Here is a 12,466-nt window from a genome sequence, read left to right as displayed (position 1 = left end):
CATTCGACACAACCTATAATTCCCCACAGAAGGGTCCCTGTGCCAAGAGAATCTGCACTTGGTTGACAACGTGCCAACCTTCTGTAAATCATTTTGTAAAAATGATGCTATGATGACTTGTACATTGTTGTCAAAATTCCTCCCTACATGATATTTGAATGAATCAGAATTCTGTCTGCTTCCTTCTTGATTTTTTTCCCGCAGAAGGGTCCCTGTGCCAAGAGAGGCTGCAATTGGTTAACAACGTGCCAACCTTCTGTATATCATTTTGTAAAAATGATACTGTGATGACTTGCACTTTGTTTTAAATTCCTTGATTGCTACATGATATTTGAATGAATCAGAATTCTGTCTGCTTCCTTGTCAAAAAAGCACTTGGTTGATAATGTGCCAACCTTCTGTAAATCATTTTGTCAAAAAAAGATGCTATGATGACTTGCACATTGTTGTCAGTTCCTCACTACATTAATTTTGAATGAATCAGAATTCTGTCTGCTTCCTTGTCAATTTTTTTTTTACTTCATCTGCGTAGAGAAACATTGCACATTTGTCTTTCCTGTTTCCTTCTTGCAGTACCTTCTGTAAATCATTTTGTAAAAATGATGCTACATCATATTTGAATGAATCAGAATTCTGTCTGCTTCCTTGTCGATCTTTTTTTTTACTTTGTCTGCTTAGAGAAACATTGCACGTTTGTCTTTCCTGTTTCCTTCTTGCAGTACCTTATGTAAATTATTTTGTAAAAATGATGCTATGATGACTACATCATATTTGAATTCTGTCTGCTTCCTTGTTGATTTTTTTTCTACTTCGTCTACTTAGAGAAACATTGCACGTTTGTCTTTCCTGTTTCCTTCTTGCTGGAGGATTCGTTCTGCTAGACTGGCAGGAAATAGATATTGATCTGTGTATTTCTACCTCGGGGAGTGCTTTACCTTCAGGCAGGCATGAAATACAGCCTGGTCAGTGGCCTTTCACCTCTGACATTTCAGAGTGCAGTGGCATTTATCTGTCTTGAAAGGGGCACCGCCGCTGTCAGAGGACGGAGCTTTACTTCATATTCATACAGCTTAGAATGTCAGCTGACAGTCTGTTCTGAACAAGTCATCTGTCATTTGCCTTCCCTCTCATATCGTCCACGGCAAAAAGCATGTTTTCTGTCATGTAGAAAGGTGGTTAATGTACATGGTGAGAAGGCAGGAGCTATGGTAGACCTGTCCTATGTACAATGTATGAGGTTATCGTTACAGACACAGAAGTAAATCTGACAGTTGATTTGAAACTTTTCTCTCTATATGTTATGTCTCTATTCTCTCTAGATGTTATGTGTTATTGTCAATCCAGAATGTTCTACTACATGTACATGTTAATTCTAAAAGCCTACGTCCATTATTAATTAGCAATTTATAAACTCACAAGAAATGTTACATGAATTGAGATGTTGAAGTAAGAACACTGGACAGTTTGTCATAACCTATCATCCAAACTTATCACACTACACTGTCCGTCCTCAAACTGTCAACTTCTGACAACATAATTGAATCGACTGTACACCAAATTACATCAAAACTCCCTCCTTTGTCCACTAGTCTCCCTGCACCGATGTATACATGAATGTATCATGTTTGATGTCAACATTCTCGAGTAACCACTGGACACACCATAACACGGATGCCGCATGCAATATTTACCAAGCACATTCATAATTCATGATCTTCATGACTGATACCTTTGATAAACATCAAGAGACACTCGCAGAGAGAAACACTGCCCTTTTAGGCCACATCAATTTAATTTGTTGGTTCTCGGATTCGCCTCTTCACTTTTTTCTGATTTGCAAAAAAAAAAAAGATTCTGGTTCTGAATCAACTCAAAAATGCTCATATTTTGCCCCTAACTGTTGAGGAAAGTCCTTTTCTTCCTAGTTGTTACAATTTCATCTATCAATGCAGTGGTTTGATTTAAAGTTCAAAATTCATTGTTTAAATATTCGCCCAGCCTTTTGTGTTGTCTTCATGGCACCTATTGTAGCATTTTGGGCCATAATATGATGTCTAGGCCTGTTTTCATTTTTATTTTTTTTTCGCCCTGTCGCTTCATATTTTTTCTGGAAAGATCCGAGAACCAACAAATTAGATTGCTGTGGCCTTATGTGGGGAGTCAAAGCATGGGATTGCTTCCAAACCGTAAGGTGTTTTCGCCCCAGTAGCGCCATTGTAATTTTCCGGTACAATATAGTATTGATTACTGCTTGTGTATGTGGTTTGTTTCTAATGGGTTTCCTGACTTCTAAAGACCTGTAATCAAGATAACCATTGATCTGGGCTCATCCCTGGCTGCCACTCATCTGCACACACATGCCAGAGGGTAGGAGGGGTTACAGATTGCAAACCAAGGGGATCTAATACCGTACGCAGATCAACCGTCAAAGCAAATTAAAGACGGCAACAATCTTGCTGCCTTGGCTCTTCTGGCTCAAACACTTCATGGTGTGTCAAAAGGTTTCACAGAAATACAATTTGACATAATTAGTTATGATTTCAGAACCCTCTCTGATCCTGAATTCAAAGGATGGAGTCCATATACTTGTTAGAATGTTGGTCTGACTACAGACTGTGATTGACAGCACATCTAATGCTTGAGCTGAATGTCTTTGTAATTTCACACAAAATTGGATGAACCTTCTCCCTGCTGCCTAACCCCATAACCAACACAAATTTGGTGCCAATAGGCTACTACAGCAGGACAAAGGTTAAACAGCCTTGGGCCAAGTAGGTAGTGTAAAGTGACCCAATTTGGGGGACTGTTTTGGGGTTCTTATTTTGTAAGGGCAAGGAGCTTTCCTATAGTGGTCCTCTCCTTGGTGCTGAACTGTTGTTACACGTACATCACAGTCTTACTGTGTCTGGGTACCGAGTACTTCATGTCATTATCCTTCTTACACCAAGAGAAGGAAGAAGTGTGTGATCATGATTTTTAATTAGTCATCACTGCATGCAGTAATGAACATGAGCTTGCTTTAAAGATGAAAGGTGCTGTGTTACAAGAAAAAAAAGAGAACATTTTTGTTGTAGAAAATAAAGAGATAAGAGATGGAAAACAGTTGCCAACAGGAGATTATGGAAGTAATGTTACTGTTGTAAAGAATGTAAAGTCAAGTTCGACGGAATGATGGAAAGATTCTTATTGTTGTAGAAAATAAAGAGATAAAAGGTGTAAAACAGTTGCCAACAGGAGATTATGAAAGCTAGTAACGTTACACTTATAAAGAATCTAAAGTCAAGTTGGAAATAATGATGGAAAGATTCTGCAAACCAAGCATAAAGACCCCTGTGGTACGGTGTTCCATTCTCTGAGCACCTCCCCCCCCCCAACACACAACGGTGTTCCATTCTCTGGGCACCCCCCTCCACCACCACCACCTAACACACACACTGTCTGATAGATTGGCAATCCGATGCATATTGACCGCCTTCCGTATCAGGGCAGTCAAAAGGTTACGAATATTATCACAACATCATTGGATCGAGGTCACCGGCATCTCCCTTTCCCGACATTGTATCGATCGAGCACTTGGCGAAGGTCGTTCGGTAATGTGCAGCTTTCTTTTCATGTTCTCTTGCAGGAGAAACCAGATCCCAGTCCCGCTATGGCTTCCAGACGGATCAATGTTACATTACAAATCATTAGTTTCATGAATATTGAGAAAGGTTAAAAAAAGATACCGATGAAAATGAGAAGATCTTATTGGGAATTTGATGCCTTTAAGTTTATGCTATACACAGTGTATGACTTTTTTCACCCTTTGAAATAAAAGGGGGGAAAACAGTTCTCCAATGTTACATTAAAAATCATTAGTTTCATGAATATTGAGAACGGTTCAAAAAGTTACCGATGAAAATGAGACCATCATATTGGGAATTTGATGCCTTTAAGTTTATGCTACACAGTATATGACTTTCTTCACCCTTTGAAACAGTTCTCCAATGTTACATTAAAAATCATTAGTTTCATGAATATTGAGAAAGGTTCAAAAGTCACCGATGAAAATGGGATCATATTGGGAATTTGATGCCTTTAAGTTTATGCTATACACAGTGTATGACTTTCTTCACCCTTTGAAATAAAAGGGGTAAAAAAACAGTTTCTCCACATTATCAGCAGGGTGGTCGGATGGATCAATGTTACATTACAAATCTTTAGTTTCATGAATATTGAGAAAGGTTAAAAAAGTTACCAATGAAAATGAGAAGATGGGACTTTGATGCCTTTAAGTTTATGCTACACAGTGTATGACTTTCTTCACCCTTTGAAGGGGGAAAAACAGTTTCTTCACATTATCAGGGTAGTCCCAGGTGGGTCTATGACGACGTGAAGTTGAGTTCTCCGTAATTTGTTTTGCTTCACGTGACGTGCGACTGCTGCCCTGTGCCTGATGAGGTCAGCAGCAAACCTGCCGCGACGACAGCCACGTCGGCAGGGTGAGTAATGACTACATTACTGTCCCTTAAGGGCCCTCCTCATCATTGTTCTCTTGTCTAGAGCCACGGAAAGTTCATTTCTTACAGACGGAGAGTGCTCCCGTGGGCCGTGGTTTACTGACTTTGTCATTATCGCTCGGTTGGAGGGGATCATAATCTAATAACCAAAGCAGTTTTTCATCCTTCTACCGGTGACAGAGGTCGTTGCCTGCGCGCGTTTGAACATATAATGTATAATGCAGGGTACATGGTCGGATTAAATGTGGAACGTTCATGGTTTGACATCTCACGTTAGTAAAGTTTGGAGTCGATCTGCATAGACGTGACAAAACTTAAAACTACTCCATTTAAAGATGTCTTTGATCTCTTCAACAATAGCAACATCTCATTAATAAAACAATTGCTTTACTAGCTTTAGGGAAACCTTCAACTGAGGATTAAAATGTGGAACGTTCTGGTTTGACATCTCACGTTAGTCAAGTTTGGAGTCGATCTGCATAGACGTGACAAAACTTAAAACTGCCTCATTTAACGATGTCTTTGATCTGTTCAACCGGTAAATTTGTTTTGCACATTGAAGGTGTGTGCGCATGAAGATAGTTCTGTATGTAGTTTTTTTTTGTTTTTCTTTTTAGTTTGGCACACTGCTATCAAATTTGATGAACTAGACTTTCTACTGTATGACCATTCATTCTATCCCAATTTTACTGTTTGTAGATGACTGTTGCGTTTTGTTGTGTAAAACAGGGCCCATATTGGAAAGAAGTGCAATCACTTAATGGGCCACCCTGTATAAAAATGACGGAAAATAAAAAAAAGATAAGTTTTTACTTCTTGGGGAAAACATGGTGTATGTATCGCTTCGGCCAAACGAATGAAAAATGACATGATATGAAATATGATATTTTCCAGGTTTTAGGTATGACTCATAATGACTCATTCATGCTTTCCAATCAATTTTCGGTTTCGCTCTTATTTTTACAATTTACAATTGAAAGAAAACTAGTTACTTCTTTCTGTCCAAGCAAACGCAGATTACGTTTCATTGGATTTCATTCGGAACGCTTATGTTGATTTGATTATATAGATGACATCCTCCGGGAATCCCAAAACTGCGAATAAAAAAGTTTGGCCAAAAGAAGTTGCTTCCATTAAGAAATCTACGTGGTCATGAAGGTTGAACAAATGGGACAGAGTATGGTATGGCGAATAATCTACTCTTCAAATTAATTTCTTTACATTTTCGTCTTTTTCGTTTGATTTTGGCATTCTACAACGTTGGTATCGTTTTGAAATATTCTTTTTGCAACTTACGGTATGTATTTGCATATTTTGCAACTGTTTTGTACGATTTACAGTACGGTTGAAAACTTTTTGTTTTTGGAAACGGCCGAAAATTCATGCGCGCGTGGATGTCATCCATATAATCAAATCAACATGGCCTTACTCTTTTGCTTCACCGTCACGTGGATTCTATGGAAGCGTCGTATCGCGTTACCTTTTCCTCCCGTGGGGTAACGTTACTGCTAGATGTTGTATCTCATGTTGTCAGGTTTATGAAGTTGTCAAAACGGCTATATCTCATAAATGAAACAATTGCTTTATTAGCTGCAATCGCTTTGGGGAAACCTTCAACTGAGTTGTCCAGGAAGGCGCGCCGGCATTCAACAAAATTGCTCAAAAAATGCAAGATGCCTTCTCACTTCTCAACAAGCCTTGTCGCGATTAAAATGTTTTTTGATTGCTAATAAACTTGAAGGACGAAAAATAAACTTGTAGAATTTTCGTACACCTGCCAATAGTACTTGATGTCGTGTATATATGCAGTATTCCCGTGGTTTGAACAAAAATCGAACATTTTGGCACCCGCTATATATTGCTCACAAGATGTCTTCTCACTTCTCAACAAGCCTTATCGTGATTAAAATGTTTTTAAAAAATTGAACATAAACTTGAAGGACGAAAAATTAATTAGTAGAATTTTCGTACACCTGCTAATAGGACTTCAGACGCCGATGTCGTGTAAATATGCAGTATTCCCATGGTTTGGACAAAAATCGAACATTTGGCTACCCGCTATTGAACGACGAATGTCTCAACAAGCCTTATTACGATTAGAATGTTTTTTTTAAAAAATGGCACATAAACTTGTAGGACGAAAGATTAATTTGTAGAATTTTCGTACACCTGCTAATAGTACTTCAGACGTTGATGTCGTGTAAATATGCAGTATTCCCTAGCCTCCGTAGCAGGCTTATAGAACTGGGGGTTTGGTGGTCTTCGGCTGTTTTCTGATTAGCCCAGTTCTAAAAACGGGGGGTAATTCAACCAAATAGCACATAAAAGATCCCAAAGACCTTGAAGCCCCCCAAACCCCCCAGTTTTTGGCATGCTATGGAGGCTAAGTATTCCCGTGGTTTGAACAAAAATCGAAAACTTGGCACCCGCTATTGAACGACGAATGTCCCACCGATCCAGTTGCCTTGGACTGAATTCCTGCAGAACGAATCAGGGACAGCCCCATGAACAGACGCCGCATGGCAGGCCGTGAAGGGATTCGTTACAGACGACATGTCTTCATCACGTTAGGCCACAGCAACTCATTTTTATGGATGGCATGAGCGCGCGCACTAATTTTCGCCTGATTTTTGGAGAGAAAAAAAAGAAGAAATTTTGTTGCCTTCTGACAGTGGTCACCATGCCGAAAATGGGCAAATATGTCCGTTGCCATGCTGGAACGTGGATGACAGAGCTAACTATGAAGACAGGAGACAAGAAAAGGCTATGATTTAATGCTTTGTCACTTTGATGCAGTGATGCTGGCTGTGTATAAGTGATGTTCCCACTGAATCAAAACCATTTGCACAATGTCAATGATTGAGTCAAAATTTTAAAATGTAGGAACCTTGTTTTTTTTTCGGCCCGCCTTGTTTTTTTTTTGCCGGCTCGCATTAGATTTGGAGCCTACGAATGATGTCATCCATACAATTTACTGGCTGTGGCCTTAGGAACATAACGTGATTTCCTAAAGCGTGTTTGGGCGAGGCCCTTCGTTAACCCACGTTGTTCGATTGTGATGTTTAGAATCCGTGCAAAATCATGGCCGACGAGCAATCGAGCTCGTGTTAAGGGGAAGGCGTGACAATGAACGCGGCTGTTACATAACTGATTTACGGGGTCCCACAGTGATGCCTGCCTTGTATAACTGTACGTACTCCCAGGCGCGCGTTTGGAATTCGCCGAGCGGCTTCAGCTGCCCCCCGTGTGGGCTCAGGAAGGAAAGCGGTACGCTAGAGCTGGTCTAGTCTGTCCATGTTTAGTACTAGTAGTTACCGCCATCATGACCTGACTCGACTATTCTTGCATAACTCGATGTGACATCTGACGAAAATCGTTAGGATGCCTGGAAAATTCAGTCATCGGTTTGAATTTTTTATGCATCACATGGCGTTGAAAACAAGAAATACTGACTAATGGATTGGAAATTCCATGTTTAGTTGTATAATGGATTGTTTCAGCAGCACCACGACTTGATTTTGGTGAGTTTTTTTTTGGGGGGGGGGGGCAAATTAGCTGACGCCTTTTCTTTTTCTAATTAGGCCCATGATTAACAAGGCTTTTTGATGAGATTCCTGTATGCTACAATCTTGGCCAGGGGAACATTACGGAATCAAAATGAAAAGAAAGCGCCTAGGGCAATGCTTATTTTCTTATATGGGGTGTTGTGACCTGTGTGCCAACGTCGTTGAACATTGGGACAGACTTTGAGGTTAGTCCTGCAGGCTTTGACTCGTTAGGCCATGTTGATTTGATTATATGGATGACATCCTCTGGGGACCCCAAAACTGATGCGCGCGTGCGAATAAAAAAAACGTTTGGCAACAAAAAGTTGCTTCCATTATATATGAAATCTACGTGGTCATGAAGGTTATACAAATGATACACAGTATGGTAAGCGAATAATCTAGTCTTCAAATTCATTTCTTTACATTTTCGTCTTTTTCGTTTGATTTTGGCATTCTACGACATTGGTATCGTTTTTTTGCAAGTTACTACGGTATATATTTGCTCATTTTGTAACTGTTTTGTTCGATTTACAATGACAATGTGGTTGAAAACTTTTTTTCTTTTGGAAACGGCCGAAAATTCATGCGTGCGTGGATGTCATCCATATAATCAAATCAACATGGCCTTACAAATACAGTAACGTTCTCCCCCGCGGCGCGGTACGCAGGACTCCGAGATGAAGCCTCGGACGCGGTGACGTCTCCGTCTGTCCAATAGCGCGAGTCGGCACCGCCGCTCATCCATTCTTCCCAAACAAGGTGTAATCAGTCAGGGCGGCTCGCCGGGAATCTCACAAGACACAGCAGTGCCCAGCGCAGCGATTACGGGGCGGCCATATAAGCCTTTATTTATGTCATCGCAGCCGTTCTGACGTTCTCACGCTGGCTGAAAGACGCACATGCCCACATGTGTAAGCCCCCTTCATAGCTTCCCGTCTCCGTCAGGCAACTGTGGCGCTGCTAGCAGGGATATGTCAATCATGGCGGCGGCTGACGCCAGTCATATACATCGCACGGTGCATCTACGACGAAAGGTTTTTCCCCACGACAATCGTGCCGTACGTCGTACATTTCAGAACAATAAGTACAGCAGGTTAAAACTAGAAAGATAACATTTGCAAAGCAAATGCATAATGTTTACCTTCGGTCTTCTCTGTTCATTCTTACTCAAATGCATTCATATATATATATTCAGACAGAAGTATAAATCCCTCCTACTATGAAATTGCAACATTATGTAACCCAACACCAGTTACCATGGTGAGAGACGTCAACAAATCAGGTCATTGGCCAGGCCAGAGGTCAGTGTTTGGAACAGAAGAAGAGGAAACGTAGCAAAAACAATATGTTTTCCTTCGGTAAACATATTATTATTAATTAGTCCCTTTCACGATCGTCGCGGAAAAAAGAACGACTGTAGGTGCCTCGTACGTAGCCTGAGTACGAAGTGTGCGTGCCCGGGTGGACTGATGACACAACCCCTTACCGCGGCCTCCAAGTTTCACGGCTCGCTGTCTCTTGAATGAACTTATTACATGTCATTTTGCCCTTCGATGGGGGCCAATGAACGACAAATTATACAATTTGCCAGCGAAATGGGAAAGCGGGCATGCTATTGACTATGAAGTCAATGTTTCGGCCGTCAAGTTGCCGTTAGTTGTATATCAACGAGGGGCCAGCGAAATGGCCTAATGATTTCGTCTCAGCTGTACGTGTATAAAGTTATCTTGAGCACAAACTACCGTACCCATAGAACAAAATTTATGCCTTGCATTAGTATTCTCCAAATGAACACTTCTGTTGTTTTTTCCCCATCACCAACCCGGTTGCTTATGGGGATGAACGTTATGTGGTAGTAGTTATCGTAAGTTTCGGTTACGTAAGGTTTGGTTGGACTGTAAGTAGGGGAGAACCCGAATAAGGTAACTTTCGATTAGTGTTGACGTAGTGCGGATAAGGAAGTAGTCAGTTTCCTGGCAGTGAAGAATGCTTTAAAGGTAAACTAATAACATTTATGGACCGGTAAGAGTCGTTATTAGTGGTCAAAGTATCTGTTCGCGAGTACTCTTGACCAATACAATATCCTAGTTTAGCATGAAATTTATTCTGTGATGGGTTAACGTAGTACAGAGTAAAAACTTCTCGACAGTCCTACTGAGGTCTTCCTCAGAATTCACGTGACCAGTGAGTCACATAGGTCACGTGATCTTACGGACGCATCACGTGAGCAACTGGCCAGACAGCCATGAAGTCTATACCGCCCGCCGTCTCCGTATCCTAGAACCCTAGGGCGTTATGGCAAGTTCTACATGTATTTTGTCCTCATCACGGCGACTTACCTTGAAACTGCAATGTCTGCCTTCTGTCTGGCGACCTCTGCAGCTTTTAGAGCAGCTTCAACAGCCTGGTCCACTCTTTCCTTTATCTTGGCGTAACGCACCGAGAACAGGTTCTTCTTCTTCCCTGAATGCACTAGGTAGTTGTGCTTGTATTTGCCTTCCTCTTTGGCTCCATTGGGATACGTGGTGCATCCATATCCGTGCTTTCTGTTGTTCAGCCACTCACCCTCGTATCTAAGTCCGTCCGATCTCTGGCTGATACCAAACCCACTCCGCTTGTCATTCTTCCACTCTCCCATGTAAGTTTCTGTTGTGTTAGCGTCTATTTCCTCTGCCACCATGTGCGGCATTTCGTACTCTGACGTGGTGCCCGTGGACTCCACCCCGCTAATACTAGAAGGTGTTGTTGATTCTACATCTATGTCACTGTATTCACTACTGCGGTAAGACGTTTGACTAGCTTGACTACTTCCACTGCCTTTCTTGCGAATCCTTAACCCCGAAAGGAAAGACTTTCTGATGCTGCTGGTGCGCTTAAGGAAGGCTTGCTTTTTCTTTGGCGGAGGCTCGTCGAAGATGTTTAGAACGAAGCCGCCTCTTGCGCCGGAAACCTGGAGATTGGTTTGGCTGGGGGTGGCCTCGTGGGCCCCCTCCCCCACACTGCTCTCCTGGTCACTCCGCAGCGAGGCCAGCGAGGTGCGCACGGGAGAGTTGATGACGGACGCCATGCCGTACGGCACGCTGCTCCTGATGCCGTACCCCTGCCGCATGCCGGCCACCCATTGGCCTTGATACGTGCCTAGAGAACAAGACAGAACAACGTTACAATCCGGCACAGTTTCAATGTTGTTGTCGTTGTACTGTACTACTACATGTACATGTTGTTGTCAATATGTACATGTACAGCAATAAACAACAACGTTACAATTCGGCACAGTTTCAATATGTACATGTACATGTTCAAAATGTACATGTACAGCACATTTTGAACATGTACAGCAATAAACAACAACGTTACAATTCGGCACAGCTTCAATATGTACATGTACATGTTCAAAATGTACATGTACAGCACATTTTGAACATATACAGCAATAAACAACAACGTTACAATTCGGCACAGTTTCAATATGTACATGTACATGTTCAAAATGTACATGTACATGTACAGCACATTTTGAACATGTACAGCAATAAACAACAACGTTACAATTCGGCACAGCTTCAATATGTACATGTACATGTACATGCTCAATATGTACACCCCGTACATGTACGACGTAACGTCACAGCAATAAACAACAATGTTACAATCCGGTACAGGTGCAATATGTACATGTACATGTTCAATATGTACATGTACAGCAATAATCAACAACGTTACAATCCAGTAGAGCTTCAATCTGTACATGTACATGCTCAATATATATGTACATGTACAGCAATAAACAACAATGTTACAATCCGGCATTGCACTTGGCATTGCTTCCTGATGACTCCAATTACTGAGGATAAAGTAATGACATTTGCAGATCCCCGCCGAAAGGCATTTCTACGTTTTCTCTGACGTTTACGTAAGTGAAGATAGTGCCCCTCCACGAACAACCCATCATCTCTCTGCTTCAACTGTAGGAGACATTATAGACCAGCTGAGACCCTTTCACGGAGATAACAACCATCATACTCAGCAGCAATGACACACTTCAACCGGCTCTGAAGAAGCATCAGCGATTTTCAGTTGATACTTATCAAGCTTGTAACAAGCTGGTTCGAGTTCTCTCTCCGACGTAAGAGTGTTATGTAAGGTCCTTAAACTCAGAGATATGCTGAATTATATTACTCTTGATGGTCCTGATAGAGGGACGGCGGTAAAAACGGTAGTATGTAGTTGCTATACGCTTTATTCGCCTGGTGTATGCTTCATGAAGTACTAGTTCGCAACAAGGCAAGAATTCAATTTGTGGCATTTCCACCTCAAAGCCGAATGAGTAGCCTCCATAGCATGCCCAAAACTGGGGGTTTGGGGGTTTTCAGGGTCTTTGGGAGCTTTTATGTGCTATTTTCTGATTGCATATAGACA

At 41.5% G+C, this 12,466-nt stretch overlaps 1 protein-coding gene across 4 annotated transcripts in view; it reads right to left on the bottom strand.

The window, feature by feature from the left end:
• Nucleotides 1-12,466, bottom strand: part of LOC109473748 (junctophilin-1-like) — a 55,146-nt gene that overhangs the window by 18,764 nt on the left and 23,916 nt on the right. For all 4 annotated transcript variants that reach the window (XM_019773761.1, XM_019773760.1, XM_019773763.1 and 1 more), the window contains exon 2: nt 10,387-11,185. In XM_019773761.1, the coding sequence (XP_019629320.1) occupies nt 10,387-11,185 (799 nt within the window). The remainder of the gene's footprint in view (nt 1-10,386; nt 11,186-12,466) is intronic.

This window comes from Branchiostoma belcheri, unplaced genomic scaffold (assembly GCF_001625305.1).
Source record: "Branchiostoma belcheri isolate BF01 breed outbred unplaced genomic scaffold, Haploidv18h27 scaffold3, whole genome shotgun sequence".
NCBI lineage: Eukaryota > Metazoa > Chordata > Leptocardii > Amphioxiformes > Branchiostomatidae > Branchiostoma > Branchiostoma belcheri.
Note: the sequence above shows the minus strand (reverse complement) of the source record. Positions and strands in the feature narration are given on the sequence as shown.